The sequence below is a fragment of the Eschrichtius robustus genome, chromosome 19 (assembly GCF_028021215.1).
Source record: "Eschrichtius robustus isolate mEscRob2 chromosome 19, mEscRob2.pri, whole genome shotgun sequence".
Classification (NCBI taxonomy): Eukaryota; Metazoa; Chordata; class Mammalia; order Artiodactyla; family Eschrichtiidae; genus Eschrichtius; species Eschrichtius robustus.
Genome location: NC_090842.1, coordinates 27,990,560 through 28,017,075, shown reverse-complemented (window position 1 = coordinate 28,017,075; position 26,516 = coordinate 27,990,560). Strand labels below are relative to the sequence as shown.

The 26,516-nt window shown below is 51.0% G+C and overlaps 1 protein-coding gene across 1 annotated transcript in view; it reads right to left on the bottom strand.

Moving 5' to 3' along the window:
* Positions 1-26,516, bottom strand: part of CNGB1 (cyclic nucleotide gated channel subunit beta 1) — a 67,752-nt gene that overhangs the window by 21,914 nt on the left and 19,322 nt on the right. The window contains exons 15-27 of the mRNA XM_068527104.1: positions 22,812-22,890; positions 22,680-22,717; positions 22,296-22,383; positions 22,110-22,146; positions 13,174-13,336; positions 10,152-10,259; positions 7,561-7,718; positions 5,937-6,092; positions 4,592-4,800; positions 3,508-3,558; positions 3,166-3,252; positions 1,202-1,266; positions 212-334 (exon numbers count right to left, since the gene is read on the bottom strand). Coding sequence (XP_068383205.1) covers positions 212-334; positions 1,202-1,266; positions 3,166-3,252; positions 3,508-3,558; positions 4,592-4,800; positions 5,937-6,092; positions 7,561-7,718; positions 10,152-10,259; positions 13,174-13,336; positions 22,110-22,146; positions 22,296-22,383; positions 22,680-22,717; positions 22,812-22,890 — 1,362 coding nt within the window. The remainder of the gene's footprint in view (positions 1-211; positions 335-1,201; positions 1,267-3,165; positions 3,253-3,507; positions 3,559-4,591; positions 4,801-5,936; positions 6,093-7,560; positions 7,719-10,151; positions 10,260-13,173; positions 13,337-22,109; positions 22,147-22,295; positions 22,384-22,679; positions 22,718-22,811; positions 22,891-26,516) is intronic.

The window sequence follows — 26,516 nt, the reverse complement described above, 5'->3', positions numbered from 1 at the left end:
TTGTTCATGTCTGCCCCCTTTTGCCTGGCACGTGGCAGGTGCTCAGAAAATGTTAGATTAGTGAGGACGTGGAGACTTGGCCCTTGAACCTTATCATGACAATGATTCTTTGGGAGCAAGGTGGCCTCGGCAACATGGCGGCAGTGGGACTCCTTTCTGGAAGTCTTGGTACCGTGAATTATTAAGACACAGGAGGAAGACTGCGGCTCACCTGTTTCCCACGCCATCGTAAACCCAGTGAGTGGAGCCAAGGCCCTCATGGGCTGAAGCCCAGTAATACAGACATGAGTTCACATGTAAAGTGTAGAGCAGGTAGGCTGTGGTCCTGATAACCCTGCAAAAGAAGGAAAGGCATGAACACAGTAGCAGAAAGGGCGGCAATGACATATCACCCCAGGGGTCAGAACTGCAGGGAACAAGCTAGTCTTCACCTTTCCCAGAGCCCACCTCAGAGACCTCCCTGTCGGAGCTGCATGGCCCTGCCCAGCTGTCTGGTGTGATGGACACTTGACCGATGGGAACCAGTGGCTGGACTGGGCCAGCTGGCTGCTCTATTGAGACTGTGCTGGTTACGAATGGTGATACTTGAACAGAAAGTTCTCAAGACCGGGGGCTGGAATAGGCACAGAGCTACATGTGCAGACAATTCCAGGGAAGTGGAGGAGCTGAGTGGGGGATGCATCGGGGCGGGGGGGCAAAGAAGGGACAGATGCCTACAGAGAAGCGCTGCCCCATGAGAGATGGGGAGAGGAGCCCTGTCCCCGAGCGTGGCCTGGCGGGTCCTGGGTCCCAAGCTTGGACATCTGAAGATGGCCCACTGTGTCCATACAGCCACTACCCCCGTGTTTGAGCGGTTAGGGGGGTCAGTTTCCTGAGCTGAGACTAAATTGAGGCCCAGCTCCCTGGAAATGCAGGGGAGCCGTGCATGTCAACCTACGTGAGCCCTCCTCACAATTGGGGGAAACGGGACATTCCTGGTTCTCTAAAAAACAAACATCCCTTCGCAGAAGGGCCAGGAAGAGGCCTGGCTTCCGGTGAGTGGCAGTGGCGAGGGGGCCTGGGGGCCAGGGGAGCCGAAAGGGGAAGTGATGGGGGTAGAGAATGCCTTGCTCCGTTCTTGCTGCAAATGTCCTGGGGCATGTGTGTGCGTGCATGTGTGTGCGTGCGTGTGTGTGTGTGTGTGTGTGTATAGGGGTCTCACCTGTAAATGTAGGCTTTGCTGAGGATGGATTCCAGGCGGTCGTTAAACTCGAAGAAGGCCACGTACTGGGAGAAAGAGCAAGGCATCAGGGGCGGCCCGCTGCCCTCACCTCCCAGACCATTCCCCACAGCTGCCAAGACTGAGAGTTCTTTCTGCAGACCCCCGGTGGGGTGGGGGGGGGGGTTGGAGAGTGAACATTCAAAATCAGTGGTCCTTAACCCTTTGAGGCCCCTCTTCCTTGGAAATTACATATAATCATATTGTCACAGTTTGTGTATAACTTCAGGGGACTCCTAGACCTTCCAAATCCTATCATGAAACTTTTAAGGTACATGCATCCCAGGTTAAGGACCCTGTTTTCAAGGTTTACTTATAAAGACAACAATTATATAAAGAAACAGCCGCTCGCTGATCTCCTCGAAAGGCTTATTTATAATAATAAAGTGTAAGATAACTGCCCATTACTGAGCCCCTTGTATGACCGCACTTTATACACTTTACCTTAGCACTTATTTACATATATTATCCTTCTCCTTTTACAGAGAGGAAACTGGCACTCAGGGGAGTTCAGGAACTTGCCCAAAACACACAGCTGGTAAGTGACAGAGCCAGGGTTCGAAGCCAGATCACACTCAAAACTGCAAGCTCTCTCCACAATGTTACACTTGCCTCTAGATCTCTGCACACATGTTGTTTGACCTTTGAAAATAACACTGATGAAGATTCCCTGTGGGCCATGCTAGCTATCACCCAGGTGTTCATTCTAATTCCCATCTGGAGTTTGCATTGGATGAAGGACCACGGACTTGGATCCTCACCGTGGACCCAAAGAGTTGCATCCTCTGAGTCCTGCTAGATGTTAGGCGCTTGAGTTACGTTCACTACTACCACGTGGACCAAGATATGGATCCAGCCTCTGTATTTGGGGTAAAACTTGGGCTGTGGATCTAACCCTCCTCACTCTGATGTATGGCTCTAAAGCAACCTCTGCCGCCCCTGGAAGGCTGGCATGTGTCAAATAAGACTGGTGCCACTTCCAGTTTCCCTCTTCCTCTGGGCAGCCAGGAAGCTCAGAAGCAGCTTTCATGCTCAATTCCAGATATGCTTGCTTTTCATCGAGGTACTTGCATTCTTCCAGCTTTTCTCTGCCCTATTTCTCCAAGTTATTAAGGTTATTGCATTTGCCTCTTTTGTAAATTCCCTCATTACCATTTTGGGGAGGAAGCATCAGGTATTATGTAAGGAGAAAGATGAATTTAGTTGGTCTGCCAGAAAAATCCATTTGTGGGATCCTGAGTGCTCTGACTAGCTGTCCACTCTGGTCACGTTAAAGGATGTTGCCAGGTCTCCACTCTACACTGTGTCACCCTCACTGAGACATTGGCTCTGCCCCGGTGACAGGAGGAATGGTTGTAGTGACACTGTAATGACAACAACTAATGATGAAACAGGTGTCGGGCTGCATGTTCAAATCCATCCTGGGCACTTCCTGGCTCCTGTGACCTTGGGCAAGTCACCCAAGCTTTCCAAGCCTCTGTTTCTCCATCTTTTAGATGAAGACTATCATAAAGCAGAAGTCTCTCTGTTGAATCTCTATAGTGACTGAAAGCGTAGACAGTGGAAACAGGCTGCCTGGGTTCAAATCCAGACTCTACTCCTTCCTACCTGTGTGACCTTGGGCAAGTTACTTAACCTCTCTGTGCCTCAGGCATCTCATTTGTGAAATTCTGGTACTAACAACACTCATCTCATGCTGTTGAGGAGTAGGCACTTGTAAAGCCTCCAGAACAATATCTAACACACAGCACAACTAAGAAGCACTAAAAATTGTAAGGAATTTCCCATCTCCCCTCGGGGCCACCCTTCCCAGATGCCTCCTGCTCCCCAGTGCTGCTCAGGCCAGACATTAAGATGCCACTGCAGGTGCAGAGCACGGAGGAGCTGAAGGCCTTGGATGGTCTTACCTTCAAACAGCGGGGCAAGCGCAGGAGGGGATTCACACCGAATTTCAAGTAGAGAAAGTCCAAGGGCAAGAGGCAGAGCATGTCCATCTGAAATCCCAGCAGGACACCACAGTGCATAAAACAGTATATAACTCCCAGGGTTGTGGGATGGGGTGAGTGGCAGGGGTCTCCACCTTCAATGGAAAGGTGAGGTCAGAATGCCCCTGGAGGGGCTACAATTAGGGCAGGAGGCATCCTACCGACGAGCTCCAGCCCGTGCTGGTCCTGGCGGGAACCACGTCACATCGGCCCCAAAGCACCCAGGGACCCCAGAGACCACCTCCCAAGATCCCTGGCACACACCTTAAAGCGCTGAGATTTCAGATAATTGTTGCGCATCTCCTTTTTGTCTGTCTGGAATAAAATGGAATACTGACTGTGAAATGGTCTGAGAGCTTAATCCCTGACCCCGTGGGAGCAGCAATGGAAATCCCCGAACAACCTCCACCTTCCTATTGAAGTAACATCCCCATGGATGTGTAGCAGAATGGACCAGCAGAGCTTCGATGAAAGCCTCACAGTCTACAGATAGGGAGGTGGAGCTCCCGGGGGTGGCACGGTGGGTGAGGGGGGAGGCTGTCCAAGGTCACTCAGCTCAATTCCAACTTCTTGGATGGAAAGCAGGGACACTGAGCTTATTCTCTCTTACCTGGACCATTTGCAACCTTATTCACTGAGGAGCTGGCCACTGCTCTGATCAGACCAGGAAAGAGGTTGCTCAGGGAATTCTTTTTCCTCTAAATTGTTTTAGAGGCTCAAACTCAACTTGCCTGCACACAGTGGAGCAGGCTCTGCCAGCATGGGATTTTGAAAAGTGACATGCACAGGGAGACGGGAACTCTGCCAAGTCACAATCAGGACTTAGGTTTTCTCCCTAATAAGTGCACCAGAGCACAGGGTCCCAAACTGGTCTGAGTAGTGTTGCAGGAAATGTTGATTGTCAGCAGATACCTGTGCTGAGCATTCTGCATACATCACCTCCATAGATCCTCACAGCAATGGTATGAGGTGGGAGCGATTACCATCCCCATTTTACAGATGAGGAAACTGAGGCTCCAGGAGGTGGTACAGTTGTCCTGGTTGAGCCGAGATTTGAACCAGGTCTGCCTGTTCTAAAGGCCATTCTCTAGGCCACTTCTTCATCTCTCATTCCATCAGGTGGTCCAGGAACCATTTCACCCATGAGCGAGACTTGATGTATGTAATTTGAATGTACCAAAGATGTGTGAAACAAGCAATGGTGCTGTTGAATAAGCATGGGTGGACGTCCTGAGATTTCCTTGTTCATTTAGCTTCTGGTCCAGCCCAGCAGCAGGGGTCAGCCCCACGAATGCTCTGGCTGCAGGGTCTGCTCCCAGCCATCACCCCCCACCTGTCTGTGACTCACAATGACGTCCCCGCCTCTGACAAACTGCAGACGCAGCTGGAACACGGTGATGTCCAGGAGGTAGATGAGGTCACACAGGTAATCCATCAGCAGCCAGAGGTGGATGTTGTCCGGCATCTGGTAGGGGAAGGCCCAGCGCACGGGAATCAGCCAGCAGTTCCAGTTCCAGGCCAGCACCACGAAGAACAGCCACAGGATGTACATCAGGCCTGCGGGGGTGGGAGGGGCAGGAATATGCTAGAACGTCAGCCAGAGAAGGGCTCCTCGCCATGGGATGAGGGTGGGGCTTTCTTCTTCCCACTTGTCTGTCTGCACTTTCCTACAAGCACTATATGCGGCCCTTCCGTAATTTGGGGGCGGGGCATGTAAAACTATCTTTGATATAAAAATAAACCACGGCAAGGCCCTAACAAATTGAGTACTCTGAGTAGGGGATATGGGATATGGAGTCACTATTAGTTAATAGACAGCTAACCAGGAAACACTTCTGCTCTCATTCTTGTTGAAATTTTTCCAAAAATGTATTTCCTGCCTTTGTAAATACACAATAGTAAATAATGCATAGAAGATGGACAGATGGATACACAGAAGGACAAGTGCATGGATGGATGGATACTGTAGGTCACCTGGGCATTTTATCATTTATTTATTTATTTATTTTTGTTTTTACTTTTTTTGGCCACGCTGGGCAGCTTGCGGGATCTTAGTTCCCCGACCAGAGATCAAACCCATGCCCCCTGTGGTAGAAGCGCAGAGTCCTAACCACTGGACCACCAGGGAATTCCCCCCACCTGGGCATTTTAAAGGACCAATGGACACCAGCGTTGAAGTCCTGCCCCCCAAATGACTTCTTGTGTGTCCTTAGGAAAGTCCCTCTCTGGCACCTGTTCTGTCCTCCTCAGAGAAGTCATAAGGAGAAGTCAGATAAAAGAGGCAGGGAGATCCTTTGTAAACTGTAAAGTGCTGTGCACATATGAAGCGTTGTTACTCCTGAAGAATACAAAATGGGCTAAAAGGCAAGTGAGAGGGACTTCACTTTAGATGTTGGAAGAACTTTTCCCCTTTTCTGCTCAGAGCAGCAGCTCTGGGAAGGAGCCAGGAAAAGCAGAGTAGAAAAAAGACTTGGCCAAGAGTCAGGAGTCCTGAGTCTGCCACTGACTAGTTGTGTCTTTAGGCCAGTTAACTTCTCTGTACCTTAGTTTGCTTGTCTGTTAAGATGGGTATGATCTTATGTTCCTAGTTCAGGGACTTTGTTAGTTTGGGGCCCACCCTTGCACTGCCCCCCCCCATTCTCCTGCCCTCTCATGTGACATGCGGCAACACCCACCGCCTTCCCAGGACTCACTGGTCAGCGGGTCGATGCTCTGGGGAAACTGGTACTTCTTCCAGGGGCGGCGTTTGAACTTGCAGCAGAGCATTTCACAGTAGTGTTCCTCCTCCACCTGCCCCGCTTCAGCTGGCTTCACATCCAGGGCCGGCTCTGGGGCTTTCTTGGCTGGGGCTATGGGATGACACTGTGACCCTCTGAACCAGCCCTGAGGCTCGGGTAGAGGATGCAAAGAGAAGGCTCGCAGGACTTCTCTGGTGGTGCAGTGGTTAAGAATCCACCTGCCAGTGCAGGGGACACAGGTTCGAGCCCTGATCCGGGAAGATCCCACACACCTCGGAGCAACTAAGCCCGCGCACCACAACTACTGAAGCCCGCGCACCACAACTACTGAAGCCCGTGCGCCACAACTACTGAAACCCATGTACCTGGAGCCCGTGCTCCACAACAAGAGAAGTCACCGTAGTGAGAAGCCTGCGCACCTCAACGGAGGGTAGCCCCCGCTTGCCACAACTAGAGAAAGCCCGCACGCAGCAACAAAGACCCAACGCAACCAAACATTAATTAATTAATTAACTAATTAATTATTTTTTAAAAAAAGAGAGAAGGCTCCCAACTGCAGACTCTGGAACTGAAGCTGAGGGGACCCTGGCACCATCCCACAACCTGCTACAAGCTCTGTGTGCTCTCCTGCAGCAAACCACACAGATCCTCTTTAATAGCAACCTGGGCACCTGCTCTGAAGCTCTTACAGCTACCAGTCTGGGACTGCTTCTCAGGAACTGCCTAAAACGAGGTGTTTCTGGGCAAGTTGGATGTTTCAGTTGAGTGTGTGCTTGTGTGTCTGTGCTTGGACCCCTTGGTTTCTCTGGAGGGCTAGGGGCATTGGTACCCAGAACTTCCACCACCCAGGGCCAGAAATCAGGAAAACATTGTTCTAGGTTTTTCAGAGCAGAAATCTCAGCTGTCTCACCTCTAAAACAAGACACCAAATGGGATCACAGTTTTCCTGTGCATCTATGGTGATGTTGTTGGTGACCTAGAGATTGGCTCTTACAGGTTTAATATGGCTATGTTTCCAGCTTTAGGAGTGTGAAGTCAGGCTCTGCTAGGTCCGCTGTTGGCACCATGAGTTCTAAGGCACAACCCTCCTGTTGAAAAGACCTAGAAAACCTCCCGGGCGAGAGAGCATGGTTCTTATCTCCTCCTGGCACTTTGAAAGCAGGAAACTTTCAGGTAACCCCATAAGAATATTGCAATGGAGGCCTCTGAAAAATAAGACTGTGTAGTTCCAGAGTGGGTTATGGACCCCATCTAAGTGCAAGACCATGAGATACATCCCAGGGTGGACCACCTGCCCTCCAGTGGGAAAGGGGCAGAGGGTCAACAAGGCAACTTGCCCTGTGGGAGGGAGAGCCAAGTACAACTGGATCACTGGTCAGAACTTTGACATTCTTTCCTCCCCTGGACATGTAGCTAAACCTGTACATAAAGGACCTCAAATTCCAGAGAATGGAGATCTGGGCTTCTCTCAAGCACCCCAACCGTTTCCTTGGGTTCACCCTCCCCAAGAATTGACAGGGGCCTTAAGGGGCCCCACCCCACCCCTGGTCAGGTGGCCCAGCCCCAGCTCTGGACTCACAGGGCTTGGGGCTCTCTTCATCAGAGGTGACATCAGGGTCGATGAGCTTCTCCTTCACCTTCTCCGTCCGCTCCTTGAAAAGCTTCACCAGCTCCTGGAGCCGGTCGTTGATGAGGGTGCCGGTCTGGCTGGCTGTGGAGGCTGCGCGGTCCTGGTCACTGAGGGAACACCACCCAGAGCTGAGCGGGCTGCGTGGGGAGGGACCCCTGCGCCCCCGGGCAAGAGCTGAATCTGTATCCCACCTGGCCTCAGGGGGTAAATCCTGCCCCAGTCTCCTTCTGACATCAAAACATCAAACCCACCTTGATATCTCCTGGGAGGAAATTCAGTCTGGGAGTAACACCCGGGTGCCCAGCTTTCAGAAAATGTACCACGTATGCTCTGATTCAGATGAGCAATTCCAAAAAAACTTGGATTCCACTTGTGATTTAGGGGGAAACTCTGGAACTCAGTTCAGGGCTGTTAGTCTCAGCTTGGGGTTCACATGAGATACAGGACAGATCAGAGAGGGGACAGGGGCTACTTTTTTAGGCTTAGGAAATAGATGATGGAAAAAACAGTGCAGGGAATTCCCTGGCGGTCTGGTGGTTAGGATTCTGCGCTCTCACTGCCGAGGGCCCACGTTCGATCCCTGGTGGGGGAACTAAGATCCTAGAAGCTGCACAGCGCAGCCAAAATAAATAAATAAATAAATAAATATTAAAAACAGTGCAGATACATTACATATTCTTTTAATTTATAGGAATTTAAACTGCATGAACTTGCAGCAAGGGAGAGACAGACACAGACAGACAGAGAGAATGAATGAGAGTCTTCCACTCAGTGTGGGTCAAGAGCCCCGGGTGAGTTGAGACAGGCGGCCGTGTGAACCAGCCTATGTTCTTTTTTTTTTTTTTTTTTTTTTTCATTTATTTTTGGCTGCGTTGGGTCTTCCTTGCTGCGTGCGTGCTTTCTCTAGTTGCGGCAAGTTGGGGCTACTCTTCCTTGTGGTGCGCAGGCTTCTCACTGTGGTGGCTTCTCTTGTTGCGGAGCACGGGCTCTAGGCACACGGGCTTCAGCAGTTGTGGCTTGCAGGCTCTAGAGCGCAGGCTCAGTAGTTGTGGCGCACGGGCTTCGTTGCTCCGCGGCATGTGGGATCTTCCCGGACCAGGGCTTGAACCCGTGTCCCCTGCACTGGCAGGCGGATTCTTAACCACTGAGCCACCAGGGAAGCCCCAGCCTATGTTCTATGTTCTCCTCTGAGTGGCCTGTGATCCTCTTGCTGAGCTGAGGGTAACACTAATGTTTACAGATCTACTGGTTTTTTGCATACATTGAGGCACTGAAACTCAAGCCAGCTACTCTTCTTGTGCTCAGCTGAGGGAGCTAGCTGGAGAAAAGCAGCGGGGGGGTCATAATGAGAGATGGCACTGGGGGGCGGAGGAGACACGAGCTGCTCACCCACACCCACTCCCTCCTGCAGGGAGCAGTCACCACGCAGCCAGGGACTACGTTGCCCAGGTGTGGCCGTGCGAGCTCTCATGGGTGGACATGCTAGTGCAATTCCGGGCCTCCCTGTGGAAGAGCGGCCTGGCACTCTCCTTTTCCAGTGGTGACCAGCAGGATCTTGAAAGCCACACAAAGGTGGCAGAGCAACTGTTGGCTGGGGCCCTAAATGACTGCAGGGAGCAGAGCCTTCCACTGACCTGAAACACACCACTGGTGACACAAGTATGACATATGAGACGTCTTGTTCCTTAAGCCACTGAATCACTGAGGTCTATTTGTTATAGCATCTTAACCTACTGAGGTAATACATGGGGTTCCATGCTGACCACCTTAAGAGTTTTCAAAGGTAATTTTGATTATTATACCTGATTTCTGGCTTACTTTCTGATATTAAACCCTACCCCTACCCCTACCCTACTGCATGAGATGTGACTCCACTGTATGCTAAAATGGATCACTGGACAATACGTGAGGTTTGGGTTTTTCCTGCTTCTTTTGCTTTTCTGAACTTTCCACAATACTGTTAAGCATAAACTCTGTAAAATTATGGACAGAAAAAAAGACTGGAAGGAAAGTATATTGCCTCCTAAGGTCACTCCAGAAGCTGTGGCTGGAGAGGAGGTGAGGATCCCAGGCCAGAGCCCAGGGCTGGGGTACTCACTGTCACCAGCCTACGTAGACCCTTCAGGAAAACACCTCCCACTGGCCCAGCCCTTGTGACACTTCGATGTCAGAGACACAGGTCCCGATGCCCTCGTAGTGGCCTCTAAACATTGTTCCACAGACCAGTTGCATCAAAATCACCTGGGGAGCTTATAAAGCTGTGGATTCCCCAGGGCCCACTCTCTGTGGTTCTGGGCACAGCTGGGCCCAGAGCTCGAGCCCATTCTGCAGACCAGATTTTTCAGAATCTCTGGGCTGGTCGGAAGCAGCCTGGGCAGGAGACCCGGCCCTCTCTTACTGCCGGGAAGCCACTGGCACAGTCTGCCTTGGGGTGGAAGGTTCTAAAAACATCCATTCTCCCCCCAACTCACCTCCCTTTGCTTGCCCATCCCCACCCAGACTTCTGATTCCCTGAGACCCCAGAGGCGGCCCCCACTTACTCAGTGCCCTGCGGGCTGGTGGGGTCCGACCAAGCGACCACGGGGGATATGGCCGGTGACAGCATCTTGAGCTCTTCAGCCTCATCATCTTGGGAGCACAGCCTCTTCCTGCAAGAGCACAGACATGGAAGGGAGGGGCCTTCAGGGAGGCAGGGGCCGCGAGGGGGTGAACCAACTTTGAGCCCTGCAGATCACCCAGAGCGAGTCCTGGCGGGGAGGTGGGGACAGAGGATAGTGCTGCCAAAGGGTCCTCGCTTGCCTGCAGGGAAACAAAAAAGGAGAAGAGGGGACACATCCAACCTCTGGATCTCAGTCTCTGCATCCATTCAATGGCCTAGCATAAAAGTAACAGCACTGACTTGGGATCGGGCAAACCCAAATTTGCACCCCAGCCCTGCTTCTTCCCAGTGTGTGACCTTGGCAAGTTACTCAAACCCTCTGAGCTGCCTCAGTTTTCCCCCTCTATAAAATGGGACTAAATCTATCCAATTCAATGAGGTGCTTATCACTCAGTCGGGTCTCAGTTTAAACATCCTTCTCCCTTCCACCTCCCAGTCTGAGGGCACTGCCCTCCCCAGTCCACCCCGTCCCCTTCTCCATCACACCACCCTTCCAGCTACTGAGAAGGTGTGAGGGCTCACATTCCATCTTATTAACTCTCCTGGAAGCTCAGCTTCTCTCCCTTTGCAGATGTGCCCCTGGCTGGAAAAGTTGACACCCATGGGCCATGAAGTCTGTTTTCCAGCTCATGGTGTGACCTGGGGAAAGCCCATCCCCTCCTGGAGTTCCCGCTTCCCTGTCTGAGGAATGAAGACTAAATTATGCCCAGGTCCCCATCATTCAGTTCAAGTCTGCCACAGAGTGCTGCACTTGGAATCACTGGTGTCTCAGCTGCTGGTGTCTAGATTTGAATCCACTTGGTACTCTTCCCATACTCAACCACCGTGACTCAGGATTCCACCATTAGGGCTTGTAAAAGGATACAGTCAGAGGGATGTGCAGCATTTGCTTTATTCCAGAAGGCTCTGAAACCACCCTATTACCTTCTGCCAACTCGCCTAGAATGGCAAACCTCATGGGTTCACCTCTTTTACACTCTAATTAAGAGGATGCCTGCAAACAAGAAGACTGGGGCAAAAATCTCACAACTGGGAGTTAAACTCAGGCCTCCTGCTCCCAGCTCAGTGCCCTCTCTGGGCCTGGAGAGAATCCAGAGTGTGGAACTAAATCGGCAGCTATGCTCCTCCAGCACCGCCCGCCCGGTGCCTGGTCCTGTGCTGAGCGCCTCACATACAGTAGCTTGCAGAATTTTCATAATCCTAGTAGACAGGGGTTGTTTGGGATTCACTCCAAACCACAGCCTTGCACTGTGAGAAGGGCCTTGCCCGTGTGCCCCTCTGTTTTTGTGGCTTTTCTGTTCCCATCAGTTGCCCCCAGTGCTCATTCCATCCCGGACCACAGGCAGCCGCACTGGCCTCTCATGTCAGGCATCAGAATTCCTTCTTGGCGCCAAGCTCAGGCGGAGGCTTCCCAGTTTCTCACAGTCACATTCTCCTTAGCACTCTCTGGAAAAATCTTGTGTGATTACTTGTTCATTGTCTATCTCGGCCCCACTAGAATGTCAGCTCCATGAGGGCAGGCCCCTCTCAGGCTTCTCCCTGATGCATCCACAGCACCTAGAGCAGAGCCTGGCACATAAAGACGTTCAGTAAATGTTTGCAAATGAATGAATGAATGATAATAAGAGGAGCCTCACAGACCCAGCTCATAAGCAAAAGGCAGGAGGCTTTGATTCTTGTCTCACATGATCTTAGTCCCCTCCCTCCTCCCAAATATCCACCTCTAACCCAGCCTGTACAGTTTCCCTACCCTTATAAAGGGAACAGAGGGAGGTAGACCAGATGTCTACAATCATGGTGGTGCCCTGTCTTCTGTTCTCTGTACTCTGTGCATGATTCAGTGAATTAAACGTGAGGACTGATGTGTCTGTGAGCTGTGTTCCAAGGCTGGGTGAGATTATGACTCTTTTCTCCACATCAAAATCTGAGAGTCTTCTGTTTGCTACATCCAACCATCTCTGTTTTGGCAGTCTTCTGACCTCAGCTGAGAAATTACTCAAGGGTTCATGGATAAAAGCAAGAATTAATCAAGAAAAAAGAACCATCCCTCAATCTAGCCAGCAAAGGAGATGCACTGGCAGCTCCCCTTTAGCTTAATTAACCATTCACAAAGCACTGTACTGCACTTCACAGACTGCCTACAGCTCTAGGCAGGCCCTCTCTCAGTTACCTGGCTCAGGTTGTCCAAAACCAACTCTAACCATGCAGCAACTAACTTATCTCGAGAGGCACAAAGATGCATGCAACCCTGGCCAGGAAACCCAATCTCAAGAAAGGAGCCCAAGGACAGAGGGCAGAAGACCAAAGAGATATTTGTAGCACCACTGTGGACAGTATTCAACAAGAGAGGATTGTTATGTCTATCCTGGCACATGGAGCTGGAGGATGTCAACACAGCATCACGATGAGTGTTAAGGAGACAGACTGGCAATACGGAAAAGGGCTCAATAAATAAGATGTGGTCTCAAATGAGATATGATCCAATCACTCCTTCAACTAAAACCACTCAAAAGCATGGGCCCACAAACAAGGTATGGAAGAGAAGGCAGAAAAATAAAACTACCACCTAGAGTGGTGGAATTAGGGTTGGTTATTATATCTAGTGCTCTTTGGTATGTCCACTGTATTATTTAACAATAAAATTAGCCCTGTCACATTTATTACCCCCTTCAAACGTACAATTGAAGGTATTCTGGACAGGGTTTCCTCAGAGAGCTCTTTCTAGAGCCTGAAGCCAGAAATTAGGAGAACTGAAAATGGTGGGGCCATAGTCCCAGCGCTGACAGCAACTCGCTGAGTGACTTGGGCCAGCTTCTTCCCCTCTCTGGCCCCAGTGTCCTCAAATGCCAAATGCACAGGTGGCACAGTGCTATGAAAAGCCCAAGAGAAGCATAAAAGGTGACCTGAGGCTCCCTGTGGCTGATCCTGGGGCCCCAGGTGTGTCGGATTCGGCAGGAGACGGGGGCAGCGGCACGGGAGAGGGTGGATTCTCCTCCTCGTAGAGGGGCTGGCTGTCAGCATCAGCGTCTTCCACCTGCACTTCCGGGTGCTCTTCCGTGGCAGGTACTGGGGAGAGGAAGGAGGGCACAGCGTCAGAGAGAAGCCAGGTCCCAGGGCCTTGCTGTATTCTACAGGGAAGCCACAGAAAGCCTGTGTGGAGGGGCCTCTGGAAGCCTTGCCTCCCAACAGGGCCCACAGGAGAGATCCATGCAGGGGACAAAACGATGCAGAGCCCAGGGCCCTCTGACCGCCACGCCCATGCCAGCCACTAACCCAGGAGCCACAGAAGCCACAGGAGCTCCTGGACACAGCCTGGAGCCCAGCTCTCCAAAACCCAGCCTGGTTTCCCTGGGCCTGGAGAAGCATCAAGGCCCTGGGGTGGGTGATGGGGGTGCATCACTCAGATAGGGCATGGGGAGCCTGGGGGTGCCACGTCCTAGGGCCTGGCCTGGTGCGGCCTGGTTCAGCTGCTTCCCCTCTCTGGGCCTCAGTTTCCCCATCCCAAGGTAGGGGTGACAAGGCTCTCCCAGGCCTGTGGGGGCATGAGACATGGGGCTAAAGGGCCTCACACTCTTTTTATAGTTGATTTACCATGTTGTGTCAATCTCTGCTGTACAGCAAAGTGACTCAGTTATACACATATCAACATTCCTTTTTTTAATATTCTTTTCTATTATGGTTTGTCACAGGATACTGAATATAGTTCCCTGTGCTATACAGTAGGACCTTGTTGTTTATCCATCCTATGTATAATAGTTTACCTCTGCTAATCCCAAACTCCCAGTCCTTCCCTCCCCACCCTCCTCCCCTTTGGCAACCACCAGTCTGCTCTCTATGTCTGTGAGTCTGTTTCTGTCTTGTAGATAGGTTCATTTGTGCCATATTTAGATTCCACATGTAAGTGGTATCATACGGTATTTCTCTTTCTGACTTACTTCACTTAGTGTGATAATCTCTAGTTGCATCCATGTTGCTGCAAATGGCCTTATTTCATTCTTTTTTTATGGCTGAGTAGTATTCCATTGTATATATGCACCACATCTTCTTTATCCATTCTTCTGTCAGTGGACATGTAGGTTATTTTCACATCTTGGCTATTGTGAATAGTGCTGCTATGAATGTAGGGGTGCATGCATCTTTTTGAATTATAGTTTTGTCTGGGTATATGCCCAGGAGTGGGATTGCTGGATCATATGGCAACTCTATTTTTAGTTTTCTGAGGAACCTCCATACTGTTCTCCATAGTGGCTGCACCAATTTACATTCCCACCAACAGTATAGGAGGGTTCCCTTTTCTCCACACCCTCTCCAGCATTTGTTATTTGTAGACTTTTTAAAGATAGCCATTCTGACCAGTGTGAGGTGGTACCTCACTGTAGTTTTGATTTGCATTTCTCTAATAATTAGTGATGTTGAGCAACTTTTCATGTGTCTATTGGCCATCTCTATGTCTTCTTTGGAGAAATGTCTATTAACGTCTTCTGCCCATTTTTCAATTGGGTTGTTTTGTTGTTGTTGTTGAGTTGTATGAGCTGTTTGTATATTTTGGAGATTAAGCCCTTGTCTGTCACATCATTTGCAAATATTTTCTCCCATTCCATCGGTTGTCTTTTTTGTTTTTTGTTTTTGTTTTTAATGGTTTCCTTTGCTGTGCAAAAGCTTGTAAGTTTGATTAGGTCCCATTTGTTTATTTTTGTTTTTATTTCTATTGCCTTGGGAGACTGACCTAAGAAAACATTGGTACTATTTATGTCAGAGAATGTTTTGCCTATGCTCTCTTCTTGGAGTTTTATGGTGTCATGTCTTATGTTTGAGTCTTTAAGCCATTTTGAGTTTACTGTCGTGTATGCTGTGAGGGTGTGTTCTACTTCGTTGATTTACATGCAGCTGTCCAACTTTCCCAGCACCACTTTCTGAAGACACTGTCTTTCCCCCATTTTATATTCTTGCCTCCTTTGTCAAAGATTGACTGTAGGTGTGTGGGTTTATTTCTGGGCTCTCTATTCTGTTCCATTGATCTGTATGTATGTTTTTGTACCAATACCATGCTGTTTTGATTACTGTAGCTTTGTAGTATTGTCTGAAGTCTGGGAGAGTTATGCTACTCTTCATTGCATTGCGCGGGCTTCTCATTGCGGTGGCTTCTCTTGTTTCGGAGCACGGGCTCTAGGCGCGTGGGCTTCAGTAGTTGTGGCTCGTGGGCTCAGTAGTTGTGGCTCGTGGGCTCTAGAGTACAGGCTCAGTAGTTGTGGCACACGGGCTTAGTTGCTCTGTGGCATGTGGGATCTTCCCGGACTAGGGCTTGAACCCGTGTCCCCTGCACTGGCAGGTGGACTCCCAACCACTGCGCCACCAGAGAGTTGTTTTTTTTCCTCAGCATTGCTTTGGAAATTCTGGGTCTTTTATGGTTCCATATAAATTTTTTGATTATTTGTTCTAGTTCTGTGAAAAATGTCTTGGGTATTTTGATAGGGATCATATTAAACCTGTAGATTGCTTTGGGTAGTATTGTCATTTTAACAATATTAATTCTTCCAATCCAAGAGCATGGGATATCTTTCCATTTCTTTGAATCCTCTTTAATTCCGTTTATTAATGTTTCATAGTTTTCAGTGTATAAGTCTTTCACCTCCTTAGTCAGGTTTATTCCTAGGTATTTTATTTTATTTTTTCTGGTGCTGTTTTAAAAGGTATTCTTTTTTTACATTCCCTTTCTGATATATCATTGTTAGTGTAAAGAAATGCAACCGATTTTTGAATGTTTATCCTGTATCCTGCTACTTTGCTGAACTCATTTATTAGATCTAGTAGTTTTTGTGTGGAGTCCTTAGGATTTTCTATATATAGTATCACGTTTTTGCATATAGTGACAATTTTACCTCTTCAGGGCCTCACACTCTTGAAGGGCCTCCAATGGAGACATTTGGAAGTTTCCTGCAATCAAGGGTAACAGGTTGTTTTTGTATTGTGTGTTATCCCTGTTTGGGTACACGTTTGGTATTTCCTTATTTTTGTACATGCCAAGAGCCCCCGAAATTCATCAACCCAACCCCTCTCCTGACCTCTGAGAGACCTCGCATCCTGAGAATTGGGTCCTCCCTGGGGAGCCTGGGTGTGGCCCTACCTCAGTCTTCGTTACCCACCCCAGTGACTGTGGGGACAGGTCTGCCCCAAGGCAGAGCTCAGAGGATGCTGAGGGGCTGGAATGGTGTCCCCACTCCCCACCATGCCTAGGCGGGACCACCCAATAGCAGCCAGGCATAGACCTGGGCGCCAGCAAGGCAGGGGCACACCCCCAAAATGGGGAGGGGAGCATTCTGAAACACTTGGATATGTGAGCTTTTTCTAATGGCCACCATGGGAAAAGCCAGCACTTTATGAAGTTTGGTGGAGGGAACGTAAGCAGACCTCAAGACTTTGGAGCGTTTGTTTTACTAACCCTAAGCTCTCAGGGGAAGAGGATGAACAGGACTCAAGAAGCTTAAGAAGTTTTGCTAGACTCACCAGAGATGCCCCAGGCTGTGGAAAACAGGAGAGAGCCACGGGGCGGCAGGGACGTCCCCCTGCTTCCCTGCAGACCTCGGGAGAGGTGAGCTGGAGGTGGGCCAGGGGCGTGGAGGCAGCCAGGACAAGGACAGCTTCTCAAAAATGCTCAGGGCCCTGGGGTGCCCCCAGCATGGCCCTCAGGCAGCAAAAAAACACCCTGGTCTCAGCATCCATGAGGCTGTCTCACGGAACCTGGGAGGGAGAAGGTGGTCCCCTTACCCCCTGCCTCGCCCTGCACCAGACCCTGTGAACTCAATCACTCCCAGGGGAGGGCGGGGAACTCCTAAGCCTGATGTTTCATTTCCTGCCAGCTTGGGAGAGTAGAAACTCAAAGCAGAAATTATATTCGTTTGTATTATACTGATTTATAGAATAAGAATACTATAATTCAGAATATAAAGAATACTTTATGCTTAAATTGGTTTAGAGAATAATATTTACTGTTAAGCACTTCCTATATGCCTGCTAGGCATTAGTTTCACTAAACTCTAAGTGCTTTATATATATAAACCCTTTCATCATTCCCGGCCGCTCTATGAGGTCTCTGTCATCATTGTCCCCATTTTGCGGAGAAGGAAACCCGAAGCACAGAGAGGTTAAGAAACTTTCAGCAGAGCCCAGATCTGGACCCAGGCAGCCTGGCTCCAGAGCTGAATCTCTTATCCCATCCTGAGGCTGGTGACCAGCATATGTAGAGGCCTCTGTCAAAATGAAACCTCGGCTGAGAGGGGCCAAGCAGCACCATTGAAATGGGAATAATGTTCTCACTACATGCTGTCACCGCCTTGTCTGCAGCATCTAAAATCATCGTGTGTCCTACTGTTTAGATTGGGCGTAGGTAGAAACCATATATAAGACCCGCAAACTATCACCGAAGGACCTGGCTCTTGATCCTAGACAGTAAAGGTTTTAGAACCAAGTCTGGGGAAGAAGGCCTTGATTTACATCTCTCTATTAATCTGTGTTGTAAATTCGACCACTACCGTGACCAATACCAAGCCTTATATAAATCCCTGTTTTTTAAATCTTTTAATTATTTGAAAGATTTTTTTGACTGACAATATTTTCTATTTCTCTACTTGTTTTACTTTTAATGGCTAATATAGGCATTTTATAAATAGCCTGTATTGGGCTTCCCTGGTGGCGCAGTGGTTGAGAATCTGCCTGCCAATGCAGGGGACAAGGGTTCGAGCCCTGGTCTGGGAAGATCCCACATGCCGCGGAGCAACTGGGCCCGTGAGCCACAATTACTGAGCCTGCGCGTCTGGAGCCTGTGCTCTGCAACAAGAGAGGCCGCGATAGTGAGAGGCCCGCGCACCGCGATGAAGAGTGGCCCCCGCTTGCCACAACTAGAGAAAGCCCTTGCAAAGAAACAAAGACCCAACAAAGCCATAAATAAATTAATTAATTAATTAAAAAAAAATAGCCTGTATTAATGAATATTTAAACAGTGCTGCAGTAAACATCCTTGCCTACCTATTCATCAGTAAATAAAATAAAATCATCATGTGTCAATGACAGCCGGTTCAACCCACTGTCCCAATGTGTCACTGGGACTATTTCTCAGGGACCAGAGAAGGCACACGATGATTTTAGATGGCACAGCCGAGGCAAAGGATGACAGAACGGAACCATTCCTCCCTGTCCGGTTCTGTCCCAATGTGTCACTGGGACTATTTCCCAGGGACCAGAGAAGGCACACGATGATTTTAGATGGCACAGCCAAGGCAAAGGATGACAGAACGGAACCATTCCTCCCTGTCCGGTTCTGTCTGGATCCTGAGAAGGCAGAGAGAAAGCCTCAGGTTAGTGCTGCTATGGCCTTAACACCTCTCTGACACGTCTGAATCCCCCTTTGCAGCTGGGAGAGCAGACTCAGCTATGAGCCTTCAGCAGGCCACGTACCTCACTGGAAACTACCAACTCTACATTGTTCTCCATACCTTTGTGGTTATTCCTATTTATGCCTTCTCTATATTTACGGCAGGCTATGCTGGTTTTCCATTTGAATTATAATGTAAAGCTTCCTGTTTAAATACACTCAATTAAATGAAAAAGTGAATCCACTGAAAGAAAGATAGTAAGCAAATAAACGCAGAGCTGGTACAGAATGCACAAAAATCGAGCCACGATATAAGGGTAGAGGACGTGGAGGACCCTTTGGAGTGAGGAGATTTAGGCCTTGCCCAGAACACTGAGCCTGGCGTGTCATCCCCTGTCACGGGGTTGATCACGTGCCACCTTGCCCCAACTCTGTGCCCACCCCAAGCCAGGAGGAGGGAGAGGACGAGAGTGGATCTCTTCTTGTGAAATGTTCAGCTCGACCTGCCTGTGAATCTCAGAGGCAACCTTGCCCAGTGTAATCCAAAAACAAACAAACAAATTAAAGGGAAAATGGCAGGTCTGGTTTGAGTCAAGGCAGAAAGTGACAGGGGTTAGCCCAGAGGCACCAGTATGTCCCCCAGCACTTTGTCATCAGGCAGCAAACAGCAGGAGCCCGAAGGCCACTGCGGGGATCTTGTCACAATTAAATGGATCCAGACAGGCTCTCTCTCTGCACTGGCCCCTGAGGACGCCTCCTCTGGGTCTGCCTGTCAGCACCTGGGGGCCTCCCCTTTCCTGAAAGGGAATTTGCTGAGCAGATAACAACAGTCCTCAGAAAGTCTAGCTCCCAGCCAACTCTCAAGGTCGGTAGATTCTGTCTGCAATGGACCTCCACATTCCTCTTCTGGTCCATTCCCCTGATTATTCTCTTCCCCCACCCAGCTCCCTGCCCCAAGCCTTTTGGCCTGGAGATCTGAGGGACTTGTTTAAACTCGGGTATGAGTGACTACCTGTATAAAAACTGATGATCTGCAAAAAAGCCATGTTTAACCCAAAGAAATGAATTGCTAATTGTGGAATTTTAGGCACAGAGAGAAGGGGACTAATACCCTTCAAGCCACCACAAAGCAAGATGAAGGCACTGGTCAGCAGAGGAAGAAGGGGTGGTGTTCCATGAGCCCAAATAGTGGTCCCACGCCAAGACCATGGCACCCATGCAGGAAAGAGCCCAAGCCATGCAGAAGCACACCACAGACACCAGCGCGCTCGGTGGTCAATTTCACGCTACCTAGGCGACGGATGGAGCTCCTGGTCTCCTTGGCGAAGCTGGAGTTGGACAAGGCTGTCCTCCGGAAGACGAGGACAGGGATGCGGGTGATCGGGGGGTGGTAGCTGGGCACATTGGGGAGGTGCTCCACCAGGTTTGGGGGAGCAAGCCCGGGGGTCACTTGGCCAGGTGGCTGGTCCTGGACCAGGCGATTCAGCTCCATGTCCCGGCCTGGTTTAGCCATGGTGCTGGGGGCAGGGGATCTCAGGCAGAGGCGGGACCCTGGGGACTGCAATGAGGAGCACAGGGTTGGGAGAGGCAGGGTAGGTGGGGCTCTTCCCCACCAGCGCCAACACACACCAGCCCGGTGCCCGCCTGCGCTTGCAGCAGCTGCACCCAAAGTCTGGAGCATCACTCTTGTCCCCGGAGTTCAGTGTCAAGACCGTCACCAGTCATGCGGCTCGTCCACCCAACAGCTCTGAGAGACAGCCCTGAGCGCCCCAGCTCTGGAGCTTTCTCTGCTAACCCACCATCGTAGCATTTCACACTTTAGACTCAAAGAAATTAGAGTCGGAGAACCCAGAACTCCTCAGGCTTAGGCTCACAGACTCAAACGTTCTTAGCCTGGTAGGATTTTCCATCCCAAAGAAATCCTGGCGCTCAATTAATTTCACTTCCAACCAGAAGCAATAACTTTTCCTAGGTCCCTGTTTCCCCAAAGGGGCTGCATATTGGAATCGCCTGGGCAGGTCTGGAGATGCCTGATGCGTGGACCCATCCCCAGAGATTCTGATTTAATGGTCTGGGGTGAGGACTGGCACCCGGATTTTTAAATCTCCCCAAATGATTCCAATGTGCAGTCACGACTGAGAACAAGGGCTCAAGGCCATTGCCTCTCAAACACAAATGCGCAGAGAAATCACCAGGGATCTTGTTAGCAATGCAGATTCTGGTTCAGCAGGTCTGGGATGCGGCCTGGGATTCTGCATTTCTAACCAGCTCCCAGGCGACACCAAAGCTGCTGGTTCAAGATCCACACTTTCGAGTGGAAGCAGACAAAGGGCTGTGCTTGACTGTTTCTCAAAGTGTGGTTCCCAGGCCACCTGCTTCCAAACGACCTGAGGAAGGGGGTGGAACCAGCCCCACGGAACCTGAGTCTGCAACCGGGTGATCCTGGTCTTGTTCATCCATGTGGGGTGCAGACTTAGTAGGTTTCCGGCAGATTTGGGTTAAAGTTAACAGAGGATGTTTTTCAAAGATCAGGTGGGGGGCAGGCTCAGGACACCTGGGGTTGAGACACCCGGGTTCAGTCCCATTTGCGTCAGTGGCTGCCTGGGACACAAACATCATTGTCATGGTCCCCATTATGGTCTCTTCTTTCAGTTCCAGTGATGCACTGTCACCCCCACTCTGCCCGGCAACCCAGTGAGGTAGGTACTATTATAGCCCCCTCTTTCTTGATTTGGGAGCCACAGTTAAGAGAGGTCACAGAACTGGCTCCAGGTCACAGAGCGAGGAAGAGGGAGGAGCCAATAGTGAAACGTAGGTCGGTGTCCTTGACCACTGAGCCAAATGCTGCCCACACGGAGCCTCAGTTTTCTCATCTGTAAAATGGTCTGTCTGCCTCAAAGGGCAGATGGAACACCACCAGTGTCTTGAGGCCTGTGGAAGTTTGCAAGGCCAGGGCTCAGTGTCCAGACATCCTCACTCCCCTAGAGTCTGTCCCCATCATCCCTGAAGTTCTCAGGATTAGGGGTGGGAGTGATAAATAATCAAATTGTGCTGGGGATCTTAGCAGTAAGGAAAAGCTCAAAAGACAGAGTCTAGGACACGCCCTTAGCGAGCTCTGGCCCCAATTTTCACTCAGGTACGTTACATTTGAACCAAATCCTCACTGGACAGTAACCTAGAGAGCTGCGTTCCCAGTGAGGGGGTTGGCGGGAGGGGTTGGCTGGGAGTACGGTTTCCCCAGGCCTCCTGGGGTCCTGGGGGGCCTCAGTGCAATTCCCCTGGGGCCTTTGAAATACATCATCAGGCTCTGACAACGTGGCCCTAAGATGCACAGAATGGGTTTTGCCTGAGGATGGGATGGGGTTGGGGGACGAGTTGAGAGGGAGAGGAGGAGGGTTTGCCCCTGTACCCTGGCTGCCCCCAGCCTGAAAGCATGCTGGACATTCTTATGCAACCCCACCACACACCTACCTCCTGAGCTGGCGGCCGCGGCCTCCTCCTGCAGCTCCTGCAAAAGATAAAGAGGAAACCGAAGCTGTGACCATCAAGCCCTGTCCTAGCCCTAGTCCAGCCCAGCCCCTGTGGGGGGATCTACCCTCAGGATGGGCCCCAAGACTAGTCCTGGCCCTGCCTGTTTGGTCATACCCTCCAGCTCACCTTCTGGGGCATCCAGTGCACACAGGAGCCCCAGGCCCCAACACCTGGACCTGTCACATGTAATGAGGGGAAATTCTCGGGCAGCCCTCTGCGTGTGGGGACAAAGCACCTAAAGCAGCCACCACGGCACTCTCCATCCGGCACCACGCTTCACAGCGTAGAACTGTATACAATACTCCAGGGAAAGGTTTTTAGCCCCATTTTACAGAGGCGGCCACTGAGGCCCGGAGTGGGGAGGTGACTTGCCCAGGGTCACACAGCCACGTGAGGACTGGAGTCTCAGCCCACCGCTCCCCACCCATGGCCATACCCCCCGGGGCCCTTCCTGACACCATCTGACCCCTGCTACAAGCAGGGCCTCACAGCACGCACCACCCTGCTCACCTCTGTCCTGTGGGCGTCCCATCAGCCAAACCCCGCCCCTGTAAGCAAAGGGGACAAGGCCCAGCCCCTTCCGCCGACTCCAGTCCAGGCCTCCGAGGTAGCTCGGGCGCCAGGCCTGGTGACGCTCCATACCTGGTGCTCAGTTCCGCCTACTCCACTCTGGTCCTCGCCGCCCTGCGCCACCAGACAGCTCTCCAGCAGGACGCTGTGCCTGCGAGGGGGCAGGAGGGAAGGGCTGGGGTTAGGGGTGTTAAATGTTTCCTGAACTGTGCCGAGTGCCAGGCTCTGTGCCAGGAGCTGGGGCACAAAGACGCCTAAGGATAGGTCCTCGCCCTCTGGAAGCTCCCAGCACAGGGCAGGTGGCAGATCTCACATCCTGCTAACAAGTTCCCAGTCTGAGTCACACCCTGGAGCAAGTAGCTATGAAGGGCACAGCACAATTCTGCCTAGGAAGGTGGGCTTCCCAGAGGAGGTGGCCTGTGAGCTGGGAATAGGTAGGGAATAGTGTCCAGGAAAGGGGAACGGCAAGTGCAAAGAAAATCACGGAGGACGGTTTTGAGGAACTGTCCTTTGGGGGCTGACCAAAGGGCACTGTAGAGTGTTCAAAATCTACGCCCAGCACTTCCCCTCTGAGAGTCTCCAGGCAACCTTGGGGATATAGGCAGAGCAGGGAGTGTGAGAAAAGTGAGGCACAGAGAGGTCAATTGGCCTGGCCAAAATCACACAGCAAATTGTCCCACATCACACAAACCTCGGACACAGACCCTGGTTTTTTCCATGCCATGAGATCAGAGCCACACTGCAACTGCTGAAGCTTTCAGGGGTCCCTGGACCAGGCAGAGGCATACGTGAGTGATGGGGGCCGGGGTGAGACTATAGGGAGGAGAGAAGAACCTGTGCCCATCTGAGTCAGCAACCCCACTCCGCTTGGAATGGGAGCCCCGTGGCCAGATCTGCTGATTTTCAAGAGGAGCCTGAACTACACGTTTTAAAGGTGGGACCTCCCCATCTCTAGATGCTGATAATTAATCCAAATTAATAGATCTATATTAACATCTGTATTATCTATATTAATATCTATATTAATATGTCAACATCCAAAAGAGCCTGTCTCCAGACTAAACTGGGCCCTGAGATGCCTGTGTGCAATCTCTGGGTTAAAATGATGACTTGGGACCAGGGGCTAATGTGATTTTTGTGGTTAGAATTAGATTCTGCTTCCTAACAGCCTCACCCCATGCCATGGACCACTGTCACCAAGGGGCTCCTGGAGGATGCTCTTTGGCATCTGCTGCCCAGAAAACCTGAATTCCCCATCCTTTACCCAGAGGGCCAAGTCTCAGCCCTCCTGAGGTGGGTGAGGAGATGGGGACGGAATTACAGCCCAGTCAGTTTGGAGCCAGCAGCCTGGGAGCAGGAATCAGCCAGCAATCATATTGTCACAGCAGCTCCCAAGGGCTGTGTGCCAGGCACCAGGCCAAGCACATGGCACACACAGTGTCTCACCGAATCCTCACCCAAATAAACCTGAGAGCCCAGCTATGACTGATCCTATTTGAGCTTAGAAATCGGAGGCTCAGAGAGGTCAGATGGCCTGTCCAAGGTCACACAGCTGCACCAGGTGAACCTGTATAAAAGATGGGTGTCTCTGACCCCAGCACCAAGTCTTTAATACTCCACTGCCTGCCTCTGAGTGTCTGCACAGCCCCAGGTGACGTGGAGGAGTGAGGCGAGTGTTTGGAGGATCCAAGCACCTAAGTCACTTTATTTCTCTTCATTGCATACGCATTTCCATTGTGAGGGGCCTGAATTGTCAGAGTCACACTCTCTACCCTGCCCAGGAAGAAACAGCTTTTCTTGAAGAAAAGGGCATATTATGACTTTCATAGGGCCTGGGCACTTCAGCCATCACGGGCCCCTTCCTCCATAAATATATTTTTCAAATTCCATTTTGTGACTGCATTCATACGAAGATTAATATGTTAATATTATATATTAAAATATTCTCTTCCATCTAAAAGTGCATTTCTTGGTCTGATTTTAAAAGAAATTAAAATGTTCTCGGGGGCCTCTAAAAGTATTATGGGAACCGCGCCTTCCACACCTGACAGAGAAGTCGGCCCTGCCGGGAAGGGTGGGATGGGCTTGTGCTGCGAGGGGCAGACTGGATTCTCCTTCCCTGGAACAGATGCAGGGGCCTCCTCGGTTCTCAGAGCACAAAGGCCCAGGAAATGAACTTCCCACAGTCCCAGTCAGAGGCTTCCTGGGGTCTTGCTCATTCTAGAATCTGGCCTGGAAAGCAAGTCCCCGGGAAGCCTGCGTTTGCTTATCTGTCAAATGGGTAGGACTCATCCAGCCTGTACTGTACAGACTGGCTTATTTGAATGAGGTCAGAAGGGCCAGTGAGAAGCTCATGGAAAACTCAAAAAACCTCCCCATGTCCGGTGTCATCTGGATTCTCCACCTGTAAACACACTGGTAAGCAGCTTTCCTTGTCTGTAGTACCAGGTGTCCGCTTAGGAGCCCATCCTGACCTGGGACGGAATCCCAGCTCTGCGCTTGCTGGCAGGCCACCCGTGGATGTGTGGGCTGCTATCTCTGAGCCCCAGTTCTCTCATCTGTGAAATGGGATTAGCAGTAGGAGCCTTAGCACAACGTCTGGCACGGAAAACAAGTGCTAATCAGGTGACAGCTGTTATTATGACTGTTCTTGTCATTATTATTATAAATCCCAGAGGAGGCGGCCTTCTGCAGGTCTGTGAATCACCCACATAGATTGCGGAACATTTTGCACAAACATCTCCAGCTACCGAGACACGTAACAAGCCTTACAGTGGCCCTGTCAGCTCCACCAGGGGCTGTTTGGGGACCCATGTACCCCCAAATCATGTTGCCCCTGGTTGGCAGTATGCCTGGTGCCTGCTAAGGCCCCCTCTTGACCAGCCCAGATGCAGTGGGCCATCAACTTCTGGAAAGTTCCCAAGTCCCAGGGATTTCCAAGTAGAGGATCAGACAGACTGGCTGAGGTGGGCGTCCCAGAGGTCCTGGCTCTCCGAGTTAAAGGTGTAGGGAGTAGCAGCAACAGCCAGCTGGCAAGAGTTTACCAGCCCACTGTCCTCCCCCAAGTCACGAAACAGGCTGTGCCCCCAAGTTAAGGTCCTCACTGTTGCCTTCAGCAGACTCTTCGCCCGGTACCCCAGCCCCGAAAGAAGGAAGGAGGGGAGCCCTTAGGGAGAAGCAGCCACCTACTTGGGTCTCGCTGTCTTTGCTGACAAGGACGCCTGTGGTGCAGGAGTTCAGCTGGGGGCAATGACATTCATTCCAAGCCCCAGGTCGGTGCATGCCAGTGGAGAATTGGGGGAGCCCGAGCCCAGCCCCGAGCCTGTGAGGCCAGCTCTGGAGCCAGTGTGGCTCGGGTGGCAGATGAGCCACCAATCCTTCCTGCTTCTAATCAGATTGAGGGGATGTGCGGGGAACTCTGCGGAAATGCCCCCAGGGAGGCCAGGTGGGGACCAAAAGGCTTCCGTTGCTATGAAAAGCTGAGTTGTTGCCAGCAGAGACCAGGTTGCTAGGCGACCATCTGCCCGTTACCAGGGCTCGCGCGTCATCAGTAACCCCTGTGCCTCCGCAAAGCTGGCAAAAGCATCCTTCCCCAGCCAGTGACAGCCCAGCCCACCTGTCCCACGCCTGACACCCTCTGGCCTTGGCCCTGGGATCACTGGCTCTGTCACCACAGGGCCCTCGTCCCTACCTGGGGCCCCAGGCCCCAAAGTGCCCTGAGTTTGAAGCTCTGGGTGAACATCTGTATGAGCCTGTGTGTGCCTGCACTGTTTGTAG